Source organism: Zootoca vivipara, chromosome W (assembly GCF_963506605.1).
Source record: "Zootoca vivipara chromosome W, rZooViv1.1, whole genome shotgun sequence".
In the NCBI taxonomy this organism is placed as follows: domain Eukaryota; kingdom Metazoa; phylum Chordata; class Lepidosauria; order Squamata; family Lacertidae; genus Zootoca; species Zootoca vivipara.
Window position 1 is genome coordinate 1,627,653 of NC_083293.1, and position 25,160 is coordinate 1,652,812.

The following is a 25,160-nucleotide window of genomic DNA, read 5'->3' on the forward strand; positions in this document are numbered from 1 at the left end:
GAGCAACGGGAGCTCACGCTGTTGCAGGGATTCGAACCGCCGACCTTCTGATCAGCAAGCCCTATACTGTTCCAAAAGTGGCTTATATTAGAACAGATCCTAAAAGTGGGCATAAGATCAACTCGGGAGGTGTGGTATCTCCAACATATATCTGATGAGTTTATAGTATTTAGCCTATGTAGTGTAAAGGTAAAGGGACCCGTGAGCATTAGGTCCAATCGCAGACCACTAGGGTTACGGCACTTATCTTGCTTTACTGGCCGAGGGAGCCGGCATACAGCTTCCGGGTCACGTGGCCAGCATGTGCGAAGCAGAGCAGCACACAGAAATGCCGTTTACCTTTCCGCCGGAGTGGTACTTTGACATGCTTTCAAACTGCTAGGTTGGCAGGAGCAGGGACCGAACAACGGGAGCTCACCCCGTCAATGGGGATTCGAACCGCTGACCTTCTGATCGGCAAGCCCTAGGCTCTGTGGTTTAACCCACAGCGCCACCCGTGTCCCCTATGTAGTGTAGGAGATAACTATTTTTTTATTTAAATAGGTATACAGGTATATTTGAAATTAGCATTAATCCAAATTAGGTGGAAAGGAATTTTGAAAGGAAAACATAAAGCTGAATGTCTTTTATTTGCAATTGACAAACGCTGATTTAAGTGTCTGTTACTTAAAGGTTGGGGTAAACCCTTTTATAAATAAAATTCCCCCTTTTATAGGGGATGGAGCAGCTCCCATATGAGGAAAGTTTGCAGCGTTTGGGACTTCTAAGTCAAGAGAAAAAGCGAGTAAGAGGAGACATTACTGAAGTACATAAAATTGTGCTTGGAGGTAAAAAAGTGGGCGGAGAATATTTCTCAATCTCATAACACTAGAAGTCATGGACATGAAGCTGAATGCTGGTGTTACAGGAAAAAACTGCTCCAAGTGCCCGTATTGAGAAGCAAAGCAGCTAGTAAGCCTGATCTTTATTAAACTGTTGCAACAGGTAATGGTAGGTAGCTGTGTTGGTCTGACGCAGTTGAAATATATATAAAAAATTGTCCAGTAGCACCTTAAGAGACCAACTACAGTAAGTTTGTTCTGGGTATAAGCTTTCATGTGCACGTACACTTCTTCAAATACAGTATCTGAAGACATCCTTCAGATATCCTGTTTTAAGGGCACATTTAAGATATGAATAGGGTGTGAGCCTGTGACCTGGATTCAGGAACTGAGTAGTTATCATAACAAAAGAGTGGTCAGGATGCCCAGATAATCCAATCAGGTAACCTGGCAGACAGGAAGAAACAACACACCCAGATTTCAACCCCTTCACTGATGTACCATATTAAGGGGGTGGTCTTGGCTACACCCCTTCTGTGATGTATGTATGTATGATATTTCTGGGGGTGGTCTTGGACTCCAGGGCAGGCAATTTAAAATGTCTATATAAGGGCTTGTGCTCATGGCTCGGGGTCACTCCCCCCCCTCCTGTGTGTGTGGGGGAGCACCCTGTTGCAACAGCTTTAATAAAGATCAGGCTTCCTAGCTGCTTTGCTTCTCAATATTCTTTGGTTGGTCTCTGTTATTTTCTGCTACCGATAGAGAACCTACAAAAGGACTCTACAGGTGAAACTCAGAAAATTTGACATATCTTGCTTTGCATGTCATGCATGCATCTATCCCATATGTCGTGCCTTTGGCACAGGCAAAGTTCATAAATGTATTTAGTTTGTATGGGCTGTTATTGTACTGGGTAGCGCGGCTCCACCTATTGGCCAAAAAGAATATTGCAAGAACGACAGTTGCTGACAGTTGGGACAGTTGGTGGCTGAGGTTAGAGAGGAGGAGTTCAGTGGGTGTGAGGGTACCAGAGGGAGTGCTGTTACATGTTCTCCACCTGCAAGATTGTATCGTTTTTCCATTTAATACTTGTCTTCACACTTATTATTTGTCTTATTCGATTTATTTTACCTCGTTCTTGACTGTCAATAAAGTATAGGATTAAAAGTAAAAAACAGTCTCTTTTTCCCCCCGTCGAAGACAAGAAGGTTTAGCTGTATGTCAAACTACCTAGGTCACCAGGCACGGTAGTGAGGACAGCACACCATATATTCTAATTTTCCGAGTTTCACCTGTATATGGGCTCTTGGGTACCCCATAAGGGAAAAGGAGCAGTTTTTTCTCATAACAGTTTCCCTTGCACATTTATGAACATTTATTTTATATTTGGGACCTTAGAATTCTTATAACACTGGAGAATTCAGGGCTGGTAAAAGAAAATACTTATTCACATAGTGCAGACTATGGAATTAACTCCCAGATGAGGTAGCCACCTTGGATGGCTTTGAAATGACTGGATAAATTCATGGAGGATAAAGGCCATCAGTGACTCTTAGCCACCATGGCTATGTTCTGGCTCCAATTATTGGCCCCCTTTGGTCTGATCCAGCAAGGCTCCTTCCATTCTTATCAAAAATCCCCCTTGATCAGACAAGAAGCTTTTCTTATCTGCATCTGTAAGTTCACAATCAAGGCATTAAAGAAGTACCCATCTCCTGTTGCTTGTCCTCAGCCCCTGGTGTGGATATACTGCCTCTGAAAATGGAGCTTTGATTCTGCCACCATCCGGGGCCTGTGATCTCATTTTATAAGGGGATGCAAAACAATTTCTCCCTGTCAGAGATGCTTATGCGGCTACTCTAGAGTAACGACTCCTCACAGCATAGTCCTTTCAGGCTTTATACATGTTGTCTGTCAGGTATCAGTACCTCCGAATGGAGGTTGGCGCGTTTTCCTCCAGCAAAGAAGCTTGGGGAGACCCAGCCTCTTCCCCCGACGTTTCTTGCGCAATTCCGGGGTCGGCGGGACTGGCCTTCCCCCCTTGCTCCCCCCTTCCTGTCCCACCTTGGTCAATGGCTCCGCTACCTTGCCTGAGCCTCGGACACCACTTCCTGATTCTCCGCTGGAGGCAGAACTCTCCCTGCTTTCCCCAGCGCTTGGGGATGGGCTGGAACTTAAGAAGGGAGGGACCTCCCGGTATCCCCTGTCCCTCACACTTGGTATCTGAAGAAGTGTGCATGCACACGAAAGCTCATACCAAAATAAAAACTTAGTTGGTCTTTAAGGTGCTACTGAAAGAATTTTTTTATTTTACCTCACACTCCCGTTACCCAAGAAAATCCCCTCAATAAACTGTGGCTGCACATCTGTGTCCTGACAAAGCCATGTGTATTCTAATTAAATCAGCCAGACAGCTCCGTGGCTGGTGCGTGGTGATTTTTGCTACTTCCCAACTTTTTAAAAACAAAGTTTTTACAATCTCTCGCCCCCCCCCCAAAAAAAGAAAGAAAGGTGGTAACCTTCAATGCAGGGCATCTTGCACTGAAAAGCAGGATTCTAAGTTTAGAAAGGATTCAAGTCGGAAAGACTCTGTACATGCTCGGACTCTTATTTACCACGCAATATTCTGGTGGGGGAAATTATAGAGGGACCCAGGTGGCGCTGTGGTTAAACCACTGAGCCTAGGGCTTGCTGATCAGAAGGTCGGCGGTTCGAATCCCTGTGACGGGGTGAGCTCCCGTTGCTTGGTCCCAGCTCCTGCCAACCTAGCAGTTCGAAAGCACGTCAAAAATGCAAGTAGATAAATAGGAACCGCTACAGCGGGAAGGTAAACAGCATTTCCATGTGCTGCTCTGGTTTGCCAGAAGCGGCTTTGTCATGCTGGCCACATGACCTGGAAGCTATACGCCGGCTCCCTCGGCCAATAATGCGAGATGAGCGCCGCAACCCCAGAGTCGGTCACGACTGGACCTAATGGTCAGGGGTCCCTTAACCTTTTTATTCTGGTGGGGGAAATTATAAAGGAAAACAACCATACCAACCAGTCATCTATAAAACGCTGTTATCGCTGCTTCTAACAAGATTACTGTATAAGTGAGCAGGACACAATGACGAACTCGTAAGACAAAAACAACCCCCTGCTACCCGTAATTTTTTTTTATAAAAAAAACACGCTTTCCGCATCTCTATGGCAACAACTGGTCGCCGGAGCGGCCATGTTGAATCCCGTCGAGTCCCGCGAGAGAATAACACGCACTTTCTCCATTCCTTCCTCTTCCCTGCGCTTGATAGTCACCATGGCAACGAAAAGACGCCGTTCTTGGCCTAGCTGCCTTGAGGCGGCTTTTATGACTGGCTTTCCAAGGGGTCCTCAGGTAATGTTCGCTTTCGGGTGAGAGACGGGCAACTGCAGGAAGGCGGGAAGAGATGAGTTGAAGAGGAGGGCCCCCCCCCAAAAAAATAATACGTTGCAATGAGTTGCGCTCCTTTCCTTTGCCCTAAGGGGGAAAGCAGCCACACGCCGCGCTAAGCATTATGGGAGAGCAGCACATGGAACGAATCTCTCCCTCCCATCACATTTAGTTTGGATCCTAAATGTATCCCTCATGGCAGGACCTGATGCGAGCCACAAAAGCCATTTTTCTCTTCTCCCCCACTATCAGCACAGGACCTGGGGTGGGGGAGGGGACCCCACTCTTGGTTATTGCCTAATTGCATTTGATGATTTGCATAAATAAGTGCTGTAAATATGTATAAATAAATGACAATTTTATTTAAAATTGCTCAGGGCACTGGCACCCAGATAGGTAAAGGGACCCCTGGCCATTAGGTCCAGTCATGACTGACTCTGGGGTTGCGGCGCTCATCTCGCGCTATTGGCCAAGGGAGCCGGTGTACAGCTTCCAGGTCATGTGGCCAGCATGACAAAGCCTCTTCTGGTGAACCAGAGCAGCGCACGGAAACGCTGTTTACCTTCCCGCTGTAGCAGTACCTATTTATCTACTTGCACTTTACTACGTGCTTTTGAACTGCTAGCTTGGCAGGAGCAGGGACCGACCGAGCAACGGGAGCTCACCCTTTCGTGGGGATTTGAACCGCTGACCTTCTGATCGGCAAGCCCTAGGCTTTGTGGTTTAACCCACAGCGCCACCCAAGTCCCAGACCCAGATAGGTAGATGGCAGATAATGGGGAGGGAGTCCACAGTTGCAAATAAGACTGCAGCTATAATATCATAAAACCCTACTGAAATACACTGGCATTTACTACTGATACATGAGTCAGTTCAAGGTGCCATGCAATTACAAAAAAGTCTTGTTCACAGCAGTTTCTCCCCCACTCCCATTACCAACATCACTCAAGGAATGACACCAAACCATTCAATTATTTCTGTCTTTCTCTTTCTTTGCATTTTCCTTTTTCTCAGTTAACCCAAGAAAAAGTTCGGCTGCAAACCAGAGCACACAGGAAAAGTCTGCAACATGACCCTAGTGGGGGTGTCCCATGTCGTCCCCAGTGGGAAAGTCTACAGACAGATATTTGATGATGAGGTACGGCAATGACATAAGCTAGAAAACCTGATTGGGGGGTGGTGGGGAAATAGCATCACTTGAAGCAGGAATGGGGAACCTCAGGCACAGAACTCTCCCCGGGCTACACCTCCTTTACCTAGGCCACACCCCTATCCAGCTTTGGTTAGTAGATCTGCAGATTAGTAGATCTGCAGGTTCTAGTAAAACACACACACACACACACACACACACACAGTAGATCTTGCAAGCCTTCACTCTGCCCACCACTGGACTTAAACTTTGGCAGAGGCAGTTGCAAAGTTGGGATAGAGCAGTCTTTGCAAACCTAGTGCCCTCCAGGTGTTTTGGACTAAAGTTGTCATCAGTCCTAGCCAGCACAGGGTAAAGGCTGCATGAGATTTGTGTCCTAATTCTTTGTGGGATATCTTGCACAGGATCACTTGGGGAATATCTTGTTCATTATGGTCTGTATCAACCGTTTTCAGATAACACCCTCAGACCCATGTGAAAACATCTGGAGAGACTTCAAGTCCATAAATTTGTTCTAAGTAATGGTGCTAATTTTATGCTGCTATTATACTTTTTCCAAGAAATGACAGGCTACCTGCTATTGTTGTAGTTCATTGTATTTTAAATTACATGTAAAAGCAATAAAACATATTTTAAAAGAAGAAGAAGACTTAACACATTTAAGCTTTTAAGGTGTGAAACAGGGCTGTGTTCTCACCCAAACTCTCTTTGGCATATTCTTCTCCCTGCTGGTCTCATATGCCTTCAGCTTGACTAAAGACAGTGTATACTTTCATTCGAGGAGCGACAGGGTTTGTTCAACTTGACACATCTCTGTACCAAGGCAAAAATGTGGTGAGAGATGTTTGCAGATGACGCAGCTTTGACAGTGCACTCCAAGGAAGCTATACAAAGACACATCAACTCTTTTGTCCAAGCCTGCATGGAATTTGGCCATACCACCAGTCTGATGAAGACCAACATCCTGGTTCAGAAGGCTGCCAGCATCCACGCATCAGCACTGGTGACCACACACTTGAGGTGGTAGGTGATTTTGTCTACCTGGGTTCCACCATAACCAGCAACCTTTCCATTAATGCTGAGCTAGACAAGCCTATTGGCAAGGCAGCTTTGGCAATGGCTTGCCTCTCCAAGGGGTATGGGAGAATGTGATGCTAACGTCTAATACCAATATGAAGGTCTACCAGGTTTGTGTGTTGAGCACACTGCTATTGCACACTGTGTGTTGACTTGTGGGCAACTTACAACTGCCAGGAGCAGCGCCTCAATGCCTCTCACATGTGCTGCATCAGGAAGATTCTGGGCATCACCTGGCAAGACAGAGTTTCAAACAAAGATGTGCTCTCCCAAGCCCACATTCCCAGCATGTTCACATTCCTGTCTCAGCAACATCTACACTCATGTCCACAGAATGGAAGATGGCAGAATCTGCAAGGACAGTGGTGTCCAAACTTTTTTCAAAGAGGGCCAGATTTGATGAAGTGAAGGGCTGTGAGGGTCGACCAAAGGACCTCTTTTTAGGGTTGAAGTTGTTGAGGTTTTTTTAGGATTTTACCCTAGGAAATAAACTACCACAGACGCCGGATTAAACTGACTGGCAGGCCAGATTAGGCCCCCCAAATGGACTTTCGACATGCCTGCCCAAGGATGTGCCCTATGGGGAGCTGGTTTCATGAACCAGGCTTGTTGGCTGACCAACTCTGTGTTACAAAGATGTCTGCAAATGTGACAAGAAGGCTGGCAACATCAACCCTGTTGTGTGGGAATTCCTTGCAGATGACTGCAGTGCCTGGAGACAGTCAATCTGGTCATGGGACGAATGACCACTGGAAGAAGCGCAGAGGGAAGAAACAAGTAATGATGCTGATTGCTTTCTCACGAGTAAGACGCTCCAAACGCTGTGCCTGGTTTTTACAGAGTTTTATTATATACATATGTACAAGACAGAGCATCAAAATCCATGACCGTCCTAGTCCGATTCAGAATCCGGAAGCACCGCCCTTCGGGACTTTCGCCAACAACCCCCCCCCCGGTATCTTGAATCTCCTCCTCTTCTCACGCCTCTTTCCCCCCCTTCGCTATTGGGGTGATGGGGCTGGCGGAGTGCCCTCTCCACTCGAGCTGCTCAGCTGAGGAGCTGGTGCTGTCTCCTCTGGCACCTCCACCTCCTGAGCGCTCTGGTCTGACCATTCAAACCTCCACTCTGGGAACCTTGCATTCTCAGCATCCCCAAGGGTCTGCACCGCTTCCTGAGCCCCCGCACCACCTTCCGCTTGCATCCGTCTCCATTGGAGAGCCCTGGTCAACTTCCTGGACTCTCCACTGACCCCTGGTCAAAACACCATAGTGCTTCTACAGCGGCACAACCAGGCACCTTCATCTGCCTCAGCTGCAACAAAACCTCTCTCTCCCGTATTGGTCTCTACAGTCATAGCAGGCACTGTAACCTTCCAAAAGTTTGACTTCACCCACAAAGGCACACTCCTCTATTGTCTCCTAAGACAGATGAACACCAACACAAGCTTTTGGGGACTCATGCTCACTTCATCACATAGGTGAAGTGAAATCTTAGTATACATGTTTGTAAGGGAGAAAATTGTAATGTGGGAGTTGTATGGCAAAATCTTTCCCCTTATTTTTTGCATCTCATTGCCATTCAAACCCTGCCTTACAATTTTCTCCTCTATTCACTTGCCAACTTTCACTTCATTAACCTTGAACAAGATGCTTTAATTCTAGCTATTAAAAAATGACAACAAAATATTATGAAGAATTAAATCAGGGTGGGACCCATAAGTACTTAACTTTGCTTGGCAAGTGCCCTCTGTTTCTGGTGAGTATAATCATGCCCTCTTTCACCTTAAAGAAATATGTCTAATTATTTTTATTTTGGCTTTGGCTAGATAAATCTTGTGTGCACTCTGGGAGAGGCGAGAAGCAAGATAGCCCAGCACAAGCTCCCACAGATCCCAGGAACGATTCCGCTGGTGAGGGATGTGGAAACCTGCTCAGGCAATGGGTTTTTATCACATCGTCAGCAGATGTGGGTTGAGGGAATGCCCAATGATGACATCACTGAAAATCCAGTGCAATACAAGTAAGGAACAGAGTTATGGTGTTATTCTGTGCTGTCAGGCCTGTTGGCCAAATGTGGCCTCTCTACTTGACCCTTGGAACTTTTTCCAGATCACACCCCTCACTCACCCTTACTTCAAATCCCAAGTGTTTTGACCTGACTGGAATGTGTTCTTGAACTCTAATAATGTCTCTTGCTTCAAGTTTTTCCCACTCTGTTTCTATTCCAGAGAGGCTGCAACACTGGCATTTTTAAAGGCTCAAGAAAGTGAAAATGTTATTGCTGCCCGGGAAGTCCGAGGCCTTGCTGAAGTCATAAGTAAATGTTTACCAATTTAATTCCGGCATCATAATCAGTGTTTTTAGCAAATGTGGTATCTTTCGTTTATGCAGACTACCAGCTATACTACTGCAAAGTACTCTGCTTGGGGCTTCCGTTGAAGACAGCTCAGTAACTGCACCCAGTGCAGAACACCACTGCTCAGTTTTTGGCCAATACCTTGCCAGTTCCACTGGTGGCCACTGCATTCTCACACCCAGTTCAACCTGATGGTGATAGTCTTTAAAACCCAAAATTGTTTTGCCAATAGTAACACCTTGAACTTGAGCAAATGGGCCACCAATGCAGATCTCTGAGCAGAAGTGTTACCGGTATATGCTGACAGGGCCTCCTGTCAACAACCGTGCTGCAGCATTCTGCACTAACTTTAGTTTCAAACCCACAAAGAGTTGACTGCAATAATCCAATCTTGAAGTCACCAATGCCTGAACTATTGTCGTTAAGCCCTCCCTTTTTATTGTCTGTAAGTTAGTGAAATAAAAAAACGAGTACTGGTAATTATGAACTTGTGCATAAAACTGAAGACGGAACTAAAATGTGGCAGGCTTCTTTAGCAGCATGAGAATGTCAGTTAACCCAGTGGTTTGAAAAAACAACAACACATTACTATTTTTTAATGTAGAAGGGATTGTAATCTATATCTCTTTATGCTAGCCTGGCATGAATTCTACAGCTGTGCATACAGTCTAATATCCCTCCCTCCCTCCCAGTTCCTGAGAAGAAAAACAGTGACATTGTGGAACGTATCTCAGAGAGCAGGAGGTGCCGTCACGAAGAGATGGTGATGACGCTGCGGCAGGAATTGGCATGCATTGGGAAGGTAGGCAGCCCTCTTCACTACTTTCGTGCATCACTATTAATAGTACTAGGGATGGGATAATCTGTCCATTTGCAATGTGAAGCCAATGTGGGGTAGTGGCTCGAGTGCTGGATTAGGACCTGGAAGACTAGGGTTCAAACTTGGCCATGGAGGTCTCTGAGTGACCTTGGGCCAGCCACTCACTCTCAGCATAACGTAACTCACAGGGTTGTTGCTGTGAAGATAAAATGGGGAGAAGGAGAACCATGTACACCACATTGAGCTTCTTGGAGGAAAGGTGGGATATAAATATAATAAAGAAATAAAATTCAGTTCTCTCTGTTTCTCATTTCTTCCTATCTTAAATTCAGTTTTCCACTTTTTGCAACAATTTGTGAATCTTTTCTTTAAATCCTCATGAAAATACATTACTGCTTTAGTATGGATCTCTCCAAATGTTTTGTGTTCAGTTTTGACTGTATAGTTTTATGCAAGAAATTCCCCCTTATGTGCATTTTCATTTTATTTTTCACTTATGTGACACATTCTTCTAATACATACATATTGGTGCACTGGTTCATCCAAGGCTTGGCAAGTGTTACCCATCAGATCATCTTCTCTGTTTCAGGAAATGGAGGTGTGTTTCTTGGAGCCTGGGAAGCTATTTCTGACCAAGCTGTCAGAATCCGATCGCACCATTGAGTCCCTTTTCCAAGTTTCTGCTGAGAACCTCCACTTGGAGAATTACACCATGGAGGTGAGGGAGTGCCTCGCAACTCAAACTCAAACAGGGCTTGAAGGCTGCCTGCCACCTTTTCTTGCCCTTCTGGCTGATACTTCTGGTGACCCTAGATCAGGGGTGTCAAACTCAAAATTCATCGGGGGCCGCATCAGCAGTTTGGTCACCCTCAAAGGGCCGGTTGTATCTGTAGGACTATGTGTCCACTCTTTATTATCATAAATTATTGTCACTGCATTCAATTATTACTGTTTTTTGTAATAATGTAAGTAATAACTAGCTCTGAAAGCAAAAACGTAGTCAGAATAATGGCAAGTAGATATTCAAATGTACAATTATTGTACAATTTATTGAAAAATGATTTTTGGTAACAGAGAGTAATTTTTTTAAAAAACATACAAATATTGCCAAACAGTGTTTATTACACATATGGCAAACACAAGGCATTAACTTTTTTTAAACTTTTCTGACTAGATTTTACTCGCTTGCGGGGTTCTTCTCTCCTCTTTTATCATGGGCTAATTCTTGTTTTGTTTTTGGAACCGAGAGGAAATGCCTCTTAGACAGACGGCCTCCTCCGGCTCCCTCCCTTCTTGGGTTAGAATGGAAAAGGTGGGGGAGGACTGCAGCTGACAAATATTATCCCTCCTTGCCATCGATCTGAGAGTGTACAGATGTGAGATCTTGAGGCCGGCTGCAAAGCGGCTGCTCCCCCGTTGTCTCCTAGCTCTCTCGCTCTCCCCCTCAGAGGCTCCCGGCTTGTCCTCCTCCCCTCCCTCCCTCCCTCCCTCCTTCTCACTCTCTCTCTCTCCCTCCCTCCCTCCCGCCTTCTTTCCATCCATCCCCGCTTGTTCTCCTCCCCTTTCCCTCTCTTTAAAATTGATTTCAAAGCGCTGCCAGCCCGAGAGCAGCTATTGAGCTCTCCAGAGGGAAAGTGAGCGCTCGCTTCCCTGTCAATAGCCTCCCCGCTTCTCAAACAGAAAACAATCCTCCGTGAGCTGAAACTGCCCGACCAGCCATCCCTCTCTGGTGCCAGCAGAGATCTCTAAGAGATCTCTTTCCCCGTCCCCAGCTCCTCAAGCCCCTTCCTTTGCATCAGCCTGCAACTCCAGCCTTGCCGCCTAGCTGGACTTCTCTCGAAAGCAGCGGAAGAAAGGCAGCGGGTGAATGAGCTGATGGTACCCAGCAGCCCAAGGGTTAATCTGCCCGGGTGGGCTCCGGCTGCTTCTGAAAGCCTCCCTCCCTGCGCCTCCAGCGGCCACTAACCTTACTCAATGGCTCAGGAAACGATCCACCAGGCAGGACTCTTGCCGCCGCCATTCATTTCAGGGGGCTTTGCAGGGCGAACTCCCATGGAAATGAATGGCGCTTGCGCAGTAGGGTCGATCTCTCTCTCTCTCTCTCTGTTCAGCTGGGGGGGGGGGGTCCAGCAGGCACCCCCGGCACTCACACGGCGGCGGTCTCAGTGGCTCAGGAGCCCTTCGGGCAGCGCGAACATGCTGGCTGCCCTCAGGAGCTCCGTGGCGCGCGCCGTGATGCCTCGCCGGAAGCCCAGCAAAGAGAAATTCTCCCGCTGCAGCTGGACTCCGCCCCCCTGAGCCCTATTGGCTGACAGAGGGTATGATGCGGCGGCGGGGAGGGGCTGGTGCAGGGGGCCAACTACGCCCCCCTGCAGACGCGGGAGTCGGCCCCAGGCAGCACAGGGCGGCGGCGGCGGCAGTGGCAGTTTCAGGTCTGAAATTTCATTTTTTTGTTTTGTTTAGAGCATTTGTACTTTGTTCTTTATGCAAAAGAGGTTCCCAGGTTTGCATACAATTGGTTAAAACAAGACAGTCCCTGTCCTCAGGCTTCACAACACACAAGGAGAAAGAGAGAGGATGGGAAGAGAGTGGAAATCAAGCTCGGGAACCAGTTCTTAAACAGTTGTTTTTATAATGGCCAGCTATCATAGTTCACAGACAGAAGGTGCTTAACAGAGCTGATCTATCAGTGAACTCTGCTTCTCATCTCTCCCACTGAGACAGACTGATTGAATGGTTGCCCCCAAATGGCAGTTCGGGGGAAAGGAGGCATGATGGAGCAGGAGATTTGGGCAGTATAAGATGGGTGTGGCTTTTCAATCGCACAGTATCCCTTGCAAAAAAGAAAGTCCACATTTATCTAATGTTTTCTCGTCATGTCCTATAGACAGTTCATGGAAAGTGAAAGAATACGGCACCCGACTGCTGTGAATGTGGAGCTGGAGAGCATGCTAAAAGATCAAGAATCACTCACTGAGAAGAGAACAGCACTGTTATATTCTCTGGGGTAGGTGAACAGGAGAATAAAATGCAACTTCTCATTCCTAAGAATGTAAGAATAGCCACCCTGCTGGATCAGGCCAAAGATGCTTTTAGTCCAGTATCCTGTTCTAAAAGCAGCCAACCAGATGCACTGTGGGAAGCTCACAAGCAGGACCTGAGCATAATATCAACTTTCCCCTTATGATTACCAGCAACTGGTATTCAGAGGCATATTACCTCCCACAGTGGAGACAGAACAAAGTCACCCTGGCTTGTAGTAGTGATGTTTTGATGGTGTCAAATTATGGGTGGTTGGCAGATGTGGGTGTAGGTGAGGGACTTTAATATTTTACTTCCCCCTATGGTCTCAAACCATATTGTCCCCACCCCCCACCCCCGTGCCAGCAATTTGCACAGGACTTTTTCCTTATGCAACCTGCAGGGGGGGACGACTCCAAATTGGGACCGGGGAGGCAGAGGGCATCCCATGTTGTCAGTTTGTGTAAAAGAAACAACCACCTGAACATATAAAGGCAAAGATACAACTCTTAACAACCTGGGCTGTATCCAATGTTAGCCATAATCAAAGTAAGCCCACTGAAGTTAATAGACAAGACATGACAGATTTAGACCCATTAGTTTCCGTGGGCCTACCCGGTGAGTATAGAATCATAGAATTGTAGAGTTGAAAGCATCCTCAAGGGTCATGTAGTCCAACCCTCTGCAATGCAGGAATCACAGCTTTCTAGGACAAACATGGGATACAACCTATTGTTCAGTTTTTCCAGTTGGCTCCCTGTATCACCCAACTCCAGCAGTAGGAGTGCTGTCAGCCAAACTACATGAAAAGAAGGGGAAATCTGCCACCTCCATTTGTCTCACTGAGCCCCCAGTCCCCACCCACAAATTTCCAGATTTTATCCTACGTCCAAACGGCACACTCCCTCCCATCAGCTTCCCCTGGAAAAGTTATCTGTGGAACTTTCAGCTCAGCTGTATAACTAATATGTGACCAGTGAAAACTGGGACACAAATGCATTTTAAGATTTGTCATGAAGACCTCGAGAGCTTTATGTACTAAGTGTTTCTCTGCCTCTTGCCTTTTTAGCAATATGCTGCCTTTGATGCAATCCAAGGCTGAATTAAACGAGTGGTATGAATCTGTGGTGGCTTTAAATAAGCAGATAGGTAAGGAACAAAAGTTTTGCTATGGTTATTTAGAGCAGCAATTTATATACGTATTTACCAGATTTCCTAACTATAACCCTTCACTTTAAGTTCTCAATGCAGGCTACAATAATATAATATACCATTATAGAAATAAAATGAAATCTTTATAATGATAAAAAACAAGTAAAGCTATTCAGATGGAACAGAACAGTCACAAACAGAAAGATGTGAATATTTCATATTCAATCTTGTAACCACCATATCCAATCTTGTGTTAATTTTAATTTTTGTCTCAAGATACCCACAATGTCCAATACTTAATGAAAATCCGCCTCCAGTACGAGAAAGTTTGCCAGGAGTGTTTGTCAAAGGTGCAGGAGTGTAAGGTTAGTGGGTCAATCAGTTTTGTTGAAAATAAGTGGATTCTGTTTTTCAGCCTGGCTGCAGCTGAGAATAAGTGAAAATCTATTATTATTATTATTATTATTATTATTATTATTATTATTATTATTACTACAGTTACTACAGTAAATTAATATAAAGGAAATAGTTAAGGGATTAATTCTATGAAAATTTTCTTGGGAGGAAGATTAGGCAAGGGTAGGAAAAATAAGATATTTGGTATACAAAAATGTTTTAGGAGGGGGATAATAGTGGTTTTTTTTTAAGCTATTAGGAAATGACAATTTGTTTAGATAGTTTGGTGGCTCGCAGTCTCTTTCCTCTCTCAGCTCTGGGGCTTCTTGGTGGCAGGGAGGAGTCTTGGAGGGGAGGGGGGAGGTTGTGAAAAACCAAGCTATAAAATGGAACATCTTCAAATGCCTGCCACCCATGGGGCCCTTTGTGGCAGAAGGGGCTCAGTGGGATAGGGGGGAGGGAGAAGATGTATGTTATGTGAGTTAAAATAAGAGTTAAAGTACAAAGATAATGATCAGCTGTTGGAATTGAGGTGTAAAAAGTTTGATTTGAAACTTTCATAATGAAACCGCTATTAATACCGGTAGTGATGAAAAATTATGAAAATCAAGAGGGAGAGATTCGGGGAAGTCACCAAAACAATGCTAAGTAATTAAGGATTGAATTTATGATATATATTTTTCCTTTCTTTCTTTTTCTTTTTTTCTTTTCTTTTTCTGTTCTTTTTAATCTTCTATTTTTTTTGTAAGAAGTGTATGGAAGCTAGCTCGGCGGATACCCAGCCCTATCTTCCCCTGTGACTCGGCCCCACTGGTGGCAGGAGTGGGATCGAGGGGGGGGAGGGGAGAAACCCAGCTACAAAATGGTCCGCCTTCGACTATCCGCCCCGCATGGAGTTCTCTTGTGGCAGGAGGGAGCTTGTGGGGGTGGTGGAAGAGGGTGGTTGAACATGATTATGTATCTTCTGTGTTTATTTTGCAAAATTAATAAAAAATTATTATAAAAAAATTAAAAAAAAGAAGGGGAGGAATTCCTCCCCTTCTTCCCGCCGCCGCCAAGCCAAAGCCGGCTTCCCTCGGCGCCCGTTGCCGCTTCGGCTTCCTTGGCGAAGGCAAGCAGGCGGGCTGTCTGCCTGCTTGCCATCGCCGAGGAAGTGCTGCTGCCGCTGAGCTGAAGCAGCAGCGGGCAGTTCCTCGGCGAAGGCAAGCAGGCAGACAGCCCGCCTGCTTGCCTTTGCCGAGGAAGCGCCGTCCCATGTTGGAGGTGCACGGCAAGGCAGCGGGGGGGGGGGGGGAGGAGCGCTTCTCTCCCCCGCCGCCTTGCTGCGCACCTCCAGCATGAGACGGGGCTTCGGAGACCGAAAGGTCAAAGCGGAGCGGCCGGAGTGGGGTGGGGAGAGTGCACGCACATGTGCGCAACGCCCGCTGGCTGCTGGTCGCCGGGGGTAGCAGCCGGGAGCGGCGGTTGGCGGCCGCAGGTAAACTGTAGGCAGAGGGGTGGGGAGAGCGTGTGTGTGTGTGTGCGTGCAGTCTCTGCGTCCAATCCCTGTGTCCGTGGGGCACATGCGCAGTAGCGCGGACACAGGGACACAGGGAATCTGGACGCAGAGACACTTGCACTTTATTATATAGGATTTTGTTGTTTTATCTTTTTTTGTAAACTACTTTGAGGGGATTGTCGTTTTTACAACCAAGCAGTGTATAAATTTTGCTAAATAAAAAGTGACTAACTGCCAGTGTTGATTAGCCAACCTCACTTGCCAAGGAACAAGTGGCAGCGTATCTTAAGCTCCTGATTATTCTTTTGCATCCACATCTTTACTTGCTCCACACCTGATGTCATCTATGATGGTTGTGGGTGTGGTTTATAGGGAAATGGAATCATGAGCCAAATCGCAACACTTACCAGACCTCATGTGGCCCGTGAGCCCTGCTGTAAAGGAAAAGCAATATTAATTTATAATAACTGAAACACATCAGTGGAGCCAAGGCTGCATATTTATGAACTTCGCTACTAATAACGCTTTCTCCCTCTCTAATTTTAGAACAAACTGATAGATAAGAAAATCTGCACGGAAAAAGAGGCTGAAAGGATTGTGAATCCAAATTTCTACCAGTTAGTTGGAAAGTTGCACAGGCGGTTTGAACAGGAGGTAGAGAAGATGGACATAAGTTTGCCAGTGTCTCTTCCTAATATGTTTCCTGCAACACATCCTAGCAGGATCAGAGTTGCAGAAATGAACCTGCTGCAACTCAGACTGAGAGAACCCATGGTCTGTGTAGCAGTTCTCTTTGTGGGTCAGATATGGCCCTCAAGGCCTCTGCATTTGGCCCTCAGGACCAGTGTTAGAAACTGAAATATGAAAGCTAGGAGCTAAATGGCACCTTAAACCTATGTTATGGGCACAACAACAGAATGTTTAGGCACGGGTTTTTTATAACAAGAATACAAAGCTGGAAATTAATGAACTGCAGCTAAAATATTATGTTCATTTTTCACATGGTCTAGTCCTTCCCTTGCCCACCCACCCCCTAATATTCTTAAGAGGGTCTCTTCTTCAGTCTTCAGAGAGTATCTGGCAGTGGGGAAACAGAAAAAGGTCCTTTCCTTGCACTCTGCAATTTTAATCTGAAATCTTAGCTCAGAAACTGCTCACGCTAATGACATTCCCTGTTGCAAAATGCGCTTATAACAATGGGAGTTTCGATCACTGCTCTAGGTTCTTCCCACATCACACCTTTTCCCTAGGCACCCTTCTCTCCCCGGGCCATACTCTTCACCAGCTCCTCCCCAGCATATCTATCAGGCTGTCCAGGCAATGCAACCCAGATGCCTCAACAGACACCTTTGAGATGCATTCCTCTATTTTATTTATGTCACTGGATGTTTCATTGGAAAGAGGAGGTTGTGAATAAGATTGGTCCTCGCTGATTTAAATTGGGCCCCACCCATCCTCAGCTAAATGCTGATTGCATCTGCTAACAAAAATCCTAAATTTCAAATTCTTTCCGCTTGATTTTTCTTCAGGACCACTTAGAACAGTTGGTTAAGCACACAGAAATCAACTGCAGGAACATCTACCAGTACTTCCAGGATGCTCTCACTCTCTTTGATAACCACAAATGCAGCCTTGTTCGTCATGAAAACGAGCTTCACAGTAAAATGAACGAATGCCGGAACAAGCACGAAAATCTAAACAAGGTCAGAGCAGGGGTCTGGTTTAGTGAGGGGTGGGTGGACAGAGGATACAATGTGGTAGGCCATATCAGAGATTTTGGTGGGGGCAGAAAGAAGAAAGCTTGTTGGCAAATCTGCATGAACTCTTGCATCTTGAAACAGCCATGTGCATTTACAAAAGTTATTTGCACAATTTGATCTGCATTTTTTATTTTTCCATGATTTTGCTTTGGCTTAGTCTATGGAGAAAAGCAAGAACAGCTCTGCTGGAAGGTTCACCTAGTCTAGCATCCTGTTCTCACCCAGTGAGCTCTGGGACTGAGTGGGGGATTTGAACCTGGTCTCCCGGTCCTAGCCTGACACTCTATATCTATAGCTCCACATTGACTCTGATAACATAAAAGCATAAGAAGAGCCTGACTTCTGGCCCATCATCCTCTTCCAACATAGTAGCCAATCATAGTAGTCCAACATCCTCTTCTCATAGTAACCAATCAGATGCCCCAATGGGAAGCCCACACTCAGGACATGAGCAGAGCACTCTCCCTACTTCTGATTCCCAGCTGGTGGTATTCAAGAGCCATACTGCCTTTGACAGCCATCATGGCTAGTTGCCACCGATATCCTTAACCTCCTCCTTGAATTTGTCCAGTCGTCTTTTGAAGCCATCCTAGTTGGTGGCCCTCACTGCCTCCTGTGGAAGTGAATCCCATAGTTTAACTGTGCGCTGTGTGAAGAAGTCCTTCCTTTTACCTGTCCTGACTCTTCTAAAAGTTGCCTTCATTGGACAGACAACCCTGGGTTCTAGCATTATGAAAGAGGGAGAAAAGACCTCTCCATATACATTTTCTCCAAACCATACATAATTATGTGCATCTCTATCACGTCTCTGCTTTACCAGCTTTTCTCTAAAGTAAACTGCATAGTGACCCCATTTTCTCTTAAATAAGCTTAACTAAACTACATTAGTTATTGTTTGTAGCACTGTTTTCTCTTCTGTTTTTTAAATTTACTTTATGTTTCAGAACAAAAGTTTTTCCAAACTAGCTTACTGTTAGTATCATAAATACATTTTTAAATCACAGTCTAATAATTTCAGACAATGAATAAACAAAAGCAAACACAAATTTTGGGAACAGTATCACAAAAATGCTGACTTAATCTATATATATATAAATGTAAAAATCGTGAAATTCCGTTCGACACTTTTCTCCGTAACCGCTTGACCGATCGTCCTGAAATTTTGACACAACGATCCAGGCCACTCCTAGAGCGTTGTTGGGGGCAAAAATTCCTCAAATCGCACACCTGCCCAGGTGCAGACCTGCTTTTCCACCAAGTCAAACAGCGCCCTCAAGTGGTGTAGTACCCTCCTCCACCCCCTCCCTTCCTGTGAAATCTAAGCCACACCCACAAACCAAATGACATAATCATCAACCAAGCAACTGAAATACACCAAGGCAGCCATTTTATCTAGGCCTTTGTTTTAGGCCCCTGACAGGCTGCCAGGCCTCTACTAGGCCCAGGGAGGGGGATAACCCACAGCAACACACTTGGGGGCACGGCAAGGGGTTTTACTTTACCATTTAGCAACACTACCCCCACCCCAAAAAACCCCACCAAAGAACCAACATTGCCAAGTGGAGGTTGGGGCCTGCCGGGGGGGGGTTTGCCACAGACCGCAGCACGGCCTTTGATTTATGTAGGACCCTGCACGGCAAGGGGTTTTACTTTACCATTTAGCAACACTACCCCCACCCAAAAAAAAAAACCCACCAAAGAACCAACATTGCCAAGTGGAGGTCGGGGCCTGCCTGGGGGGGGGGGGGTTGCCACAGGCCGCAGCACGGCCTTTGATTTATGTAGGCCCCTACACTGCAAGGGGTTTTTACTTTACAATTTAGCACCACTACCCCCAAAAAATCCACAAGACAAAAATAAATATGATTTATTTTATGGGTATGTCTTATTTTAGGAGAAACAACTGATTGTAAGCCTCTGTGTCTTTTTTATTAAAAAAAACAACCATTCACTTTCTCTCCCCAGTTTAAGTCCTCAGATATTTGCAGTGCACACCCCCCACCCCAACAACAACAACAACAACAACTGTGTATTGGCAGATCATCAGCTTAGGTAGATTCTTTTAGAAATTGAAAGATGTGTGAAATCTTAGAAAATGCAACCTGCTGCTTACTGTAAGGTTGCCTTATAACTATTTAGATTTTTATACCCTCCGAACATACCAGTCCCAAAGTAGCTTGGAGCAGCAGTGGGAAAAAAACTCCAGCCTGAATCAATTCAAGTTTTAGCTGGTTTATCTGCCCTGTCCCAAGTAATTAAGCCTTCCAGCATTAATGTTACCTCCGAGGATGTGGACAGCACTGACAAAGACTTTTCGGAGCCCGGGGCAGCACCGGGGGCGTGCACCCGGGGGCAGGGCGTCGTGTTGCCTCACACAGCGCACATGTGCAGCGTTGTCATGCACGACGCATGAGCAGGAAGCACGCAACGCGTTCGCCATGCACAACAGCTGCACGCATGCGTGCTGCACAGCAGAGCTGCTGGCGGGCCTTGGCGCTGTGTGGGAAAGCTGCGCCCCCCCAGCGGCTGCATCCCCGTGCGGCACTGGGATGTTTGCTGGCGGCTCCACTGCGTAGCGGGGCCGCGCCGCGATGGCAGCTGCGCCACGTTGTCACTGGAGGTGGGGAGGGGGTGCTGCCCCTCCAGAGTGGAGCCCAGGGCGCCCCGCCCCTATCACCCCTCCCTTGCTACGCCACTGGTGGACAGGCTGCTTGAATGAGTGAAACCAACCACCTGTCTCCTTGATCCTTGCCCATCCTGGCTTATAAAAGCTAGCCAGGAAGGGCTGGAGGATGGGCTTCACGGGGTGGTGAATGCTTCTCTTTGTGAGGGAGCCTTCCCAGACCCGCTGAAAGAGGCGGTTATCAAACCGCTTCTTAGAAAACCATCTTTAGATACGTCCAATATGGCCAACTATCCACCAGTCTCAAATCTTCCATCCTTGGGCAAGGTGATGGGCGGGGTATAAATATTTATTATTATTATTATTATTATTATTATTATTATTATTATTATTTCATTCTAATGCTGACTGCTTCCTTCTATATGGGGTCAGCTAAGGGAAGTTAATCTGGATGTGGCCGTGGACAAACTGAGGACCCAAAGTTCTGATGAAAAACTGAAGGCCCAGCTGGAGAAGGTTTATAATGTTTTGGACTTCATTCGAGCAGGGTATGTTTCAAGCAGTGCGGGTGGCAGAGGAAGCACAAATGCTTTGGGCTAGAGATAGATAGATGTACAGTATGTATATAAATCCTATGAAATGACAAACAAGCTGCTGTGCCCTTCTCACTTCATGTTTCGAAGCTTAACTCCACAGCCATAGGGACTATAAATTTGCTTTAAAAGAAAACTCTGCAAATGCTGCCCCAGGTATGCCTGTTAACCAATAAGAACAATGTGCTCTCTGATGCACAAAACAGTGAATGGCCTGAGACTGAGGCTGCATTGGAATTCTAAGATGTGAGCTGGGACTTTTCAGGGCGGATGCCTAGTCTGGTGAGCTACCATGGGCTGCATGTTTTAAAGCTTTAGAGCAGCCTTCTCCAGCCAGATGTTTGGGACTATAAACCCCACCATCCCTGACAGTTGGGCATGCTGGCTTGCCAGTTACACATGCCAAGTCTACACCCACATTGAGGAGGTGCAGTAGCAGGACACATGCTTTGTATACAGCATGCAAGCCGTTAGTTCTATCCTCACTCTCTCCAGTTAAAGAAGATTTTCTTGTCAAGAATTGCCATCAAAATTCAGAATCCTAATCCAAAACCTAATCCAAAACCAACATTCTTGATTCAGTGGTTCTGCTTGAACGAATGATGTTCACAGAATGTTTACTCAATTTAATTGTAAGTTATCAGTCATAGATGTTTGAATGTTCATTGCTGCAATGGATTGTTGTTGTTGTTGTTGTTGTTGTTGTTTTAGTATTCATATGCCTAGCAATTCATAGAGGGACAAAAGGGAGGAAGGTCTCTGTCTCAAAGCACTTACAATCTTAAAAATGCAAGGAATTACAGCCTTCCATGTGCAGTCTAAATGCATGTTAAGTTTATTCACTCACAATTACCTCATTGCTCTCTCCTTCTGCCCCCTCCCTCCCCACCTGTGAAAATTTAACTGTAAGCCCCCTAGGGTTGAGGAATGAGGCAATCTCCCTTGCTTTAATTTTTTCCTCTTCAGAGCACTGTAGATGGCACCTGTGTTCACAATAATTTCATTTTATGCTCTTTGGGCAGAAATGGGGGAGGACGTCGAGGAATCGGAAGGAATGGAGGAGGGCTTCTCTGAGCACAAAGAAGAAGAACAAGAAGAGGAAGAGGAACAGCAGGTGGAGGTGAACCCAGAAGCTGAGGAATCCCAAACTGCCGTAGTGGGGGATTCAGAGAGCTCTGCTCCAGAAAGCGATGGAGCAACCATCCCCAGAGACGGGCAGTTTTGTCCTGGAAAGTGACAATGTGGAGAAATCCGATGAAAGGAGCAGTTCTACTATACAAGAGGCTGTTGAGGTCCGTGATGTGGAAGATGCTACAGCACCAGCATTTGTGAGTTTCCACCAGGTTGGGGTGGGGGAACTGGACTCCTATTTACATATTGTCACAGAGGGAGCGTTGCGACTACTCTAAAGTAACGACTCTCCAAACCGTTGCCTTTTCATGCTTTTATTGTGTGCAGGCTATTTACAGTGCTAGAGCTGTACAGGGTACATGTTCTCAGTCTGACCCAGAACCCTGGAGTGACGCTTCCCGCGTTTTCTTCCAACATAAGAGTCTGGGCACCCCAAATCTCCTTCCGCGTTTCCTCCTGCGTAATTCTGGAACCGGAGGGGAAAAGGGTCTCCTTTCCATGTTTTCCTTCTCCCCCCTTTTCCCCGCTCTCTCTTCCTCTCTCCCGTGCAGCAGAGGCTCTGCTATCCTGCCAGAGCCCTGTCTCCGACTTCCTCCTTCCCCACTGGACTCTTCCCCCTCCCCGCTGGCTCCGCTGCTGGTGGAAGAGCTGCTCCTCAAGATGGGAGGGACCTCTCTGTACTGTTTCCCCCTCACATGCACCCCCCTCCAGCTCCCCCTCCCCCCCCGAGGGGGAAGGGAGCGTCGGGGACGATTGGAACCCCCAAAACTCCGTGGCATCCGAGCTGGTTGGGGTGAAAACGCGTTCCCAACCCGAGCCCTGCGAATCTACCTGGGGTGGCGACTGAAATCCCAGGAAGTCCGTCTCATCCGATCCCGTGGGAGTGAACACTTGCTCCCAGTCCGTGATCGGCGAAGGCGCCCTGGGATGGGTGCCAAACCACCCCTCTTCTTCCTGCTCCTGGAAACCGGCTTCCCATTGCCACGGGGATACCCGTGTGTCATCCCCCTCTGAGGGTACCTCCCCCGACGTATCTGTAGAGGCTTCCCTCTCCATGTGCCATGGCTTTGGCCAGTGCAGAAACAGCGCGTGGAACTCTTCCACTAAGAATTCCTCCTGTACCTCCGTGGCCGGCACCCATGCATTCTGAGAAGGCGGGGTGTCTTCCCAGGCCATGAGGTACTCCAGACCTCCCTCTCCCCACCGAGAATCAAGGATATCCGTGGCCTCATTGAGCGGCTGTGGTCCCCTGTCCCCTTGCCTGTCAGTGTGGGGCTCGTTGCCTTCCCTGAACCTGGTGCTTTCCCTGTAGGGTGACAGCAAAGACCTGTGGAAAACTGGGTGTACCCTCATGGAATCCGGGAGCTCCAACCTGAACGCTACCTGCTGCGTGACGGTAAAGGGTCCCAAGCGTCTGGGGGCTAGCTTTTTCACCTTCCTCGAGTCGGGAGGCCTTCAGAGGACAGCCAAACCCTGTCACCCACCCTGATGACCTCCCCCAGTCACCGGTGCTGCCCCTTGTCTCCTGCAGCCAGGCAGTCCCGTTTCCCTGCGGCTGAGCCGCCTCAGTTGGGGGGGTATGACTGTTCCCGCCTTTCCTTGCCATTCCCTGCGGTGTGGGCAGTTCCTGACGAGATGGCCTAGGGCGTTACAGAGGAAGCAATTCCCGCCCCTCCCCTCCTTCCGTTTCGGCGGTAAGGGGGTTTGAAAAGCGTGCGCGCTCCATCAATCTGCATGGGTTCCTGGTCTGGGAGGGCATTGGGCGGGGCTTGGGCTGCCGCCGGGGCTGCCTTCTCCTGAGAGCGTGGGAACCAAGGACGTGCTGCGCGCGCTGCCTGCTTATCGTTCCATCTGGATTCTTGCCTCACTCCCACCGCTAGAGCTGCTTTAGAGAGCTCATCCATATTTTTCGGTTTTGGACCCCTAGACCTCTGGGTGCAGTCCTAGGTAAAACGCTGATTGCGCTGGGTCCGAATGTAAGTCCCACCCAAGCTTGTGGATCAACATGGTGAACTTAGACCAGTATTCCCGAACGCTCATTCTCCCCTGCGTTAAATGATGAAGCTCCTCTTTAACCGCTTCCATCTGGGAATCGCTGGAATACATCACATTCATTGCTTCTAAAAATAATTTTACATTTTGCATACATCGATTTTGTGACGCGATTAACGGACGCACCCATTCGCGGGCTCCTTCCACCAAATGCTCAATCACGAAGGCGACCTCTCTGTACTGTTTCCCCCTCACACATATCATACGTTACCATCAAATATTCTTTCCATATAGACTTCCTAGCCTAGGATTCCATGGTGTTTGTAGTATGTCTGGCACTGCTGTATATCCATACAGTGGTACCTTGGTTTATGAACACAATTGGTTCCGTAAGTCTGTTCATAAACTGAAGCGTTTATAAACTGAAGCGAACTTTCCCATTGACAGTAATGGAAAGTGGATTAATCCGTTCCAGATGGGTCCACGGCGTTTGTAAACCGAAAATTCGTAAACCGAGGTGTTCATAAACCGAGGTTCCACTGTATATTAACCCACCCTAATTTTTCCTTTCTAATTCTTCTTTGTATTTAACTGTTGTTCAGAGAATCACCCCTACATGTAATTTCATTTAAGTATCATTTTTTAAGTACTCCCCAAAAGTTTCCCATTCACCCTTTATTTGTTTTCCACCCTGATTCTTTATTTTGGCTGTCATGCTTGCAAGTTCGGCACATTCTGTCAATTTATACAGTCATTGTTCTTTTGTTGGTGTTTCTTTTTCTTTCCAACTTTTAGTATACACTATTCTTGCTGGTGCTGTAGCATTTAAATATATGTATATATAGCTTTGCAGGGAGCTCATCATCAATTATTGCTAATAGAAAGGCTTCTGGTTTCTTCAGAAATGTAAATTTTGGGGGAATGAGCTCATCATAAACCATCTTCCAATATTTTTGGGGTTATTTACACTGCCACCACATATGTTTGAAATATCCCTCAATCTCTTCATGTTTCCAACACAGTTTGGACACTCTCTTGTACATTTTAACCAATTTACTAGGCATCAGATTCCACTGCCATGCACAATTTTAAGCATCATGTAGCATCTTCCTTGCCTTTTCTCTAAACAAAAATGTCACATGCACTGCAACATTTCTTCATATATTTAAAGTGCATGATTCCTGTGTCCCTGGAATCCTGTAGTTTAGCCCTCAAAGAGCTGCAATCCCCATCATCCTTAGGAAAGTGCAAGATTTCTTTGGGGGAAGTTGTTATACTCTTTAAACCTAGGCAGCCTAAGAGGCCTTGTGCAGCAGGCCCAGTTCCCCCGCAAGACTGGACAAACTGTGATAAGAAAAAC

The 25,160-nt window shown here is 46.6% G+C and overlaps 2 protein-coding genes across 3 annotated transcripts in view; one reads left to right on the forward strand and one right to left on the reverse strand.

The window, feature by feature from the left end:
• The window catches only part of LOC132591142 (mediator of RNA polymerase II transcription subunit 22-like), a 66,643-nt gene that overhangs the window by 21,854 nt on the left and 19,629 nt on the right, over positions 1-25,160 (reverse strand). The window lies entirely within an intron of this gene.
• LOC132591444 (coiled-coil domain-containing protein 180-like) lies at positions 12,526-21,763 on the forward strand. The gene is made up of 6 exons (XM_060270043.1): positions 12,526-12,641; positions 13,725-13,804; positions 14,084-14,172; positions 17,231-17,404; positions 20,517-20,632; positions 21,700-21,763. The coding sequence occupies exons 1-6, from the start codon at positions 12,529-12,531 to the stop codon at positions 21,749-21,751; spliced, it is 624 nt and encodes a 207-aa protein (XP_060126026.1). The 5' UTR covers positions 12,526-12,528; the 3' UTR covers positions 21,752-21,763.

Bases quoted from the DNA above. Each gene is read 5' to 3' on its own strand.
- LOC132591444 (XM_060270043.1), top strand. From the start codon at position 12,529: ATGGAAAGTGAAAGAATACGGCACCCGACTGCTGTGAATGTGGAGCTG. The intron at 17,405-20,516 runs GTCAGAGCAGGG...ATATGGGGTCAG, and splicing joins AGCACGAAAATCTAAACAAG to CTAAGGGAAGTTAATCTGGA. The intron at 20,633-21,699 runs GTATGTTTCAAG...CTCTTTGGGCAG, and splicing joins TTGGACTTCATTCGAGCAGG to AAATGGGGGAGGACGTCGAG.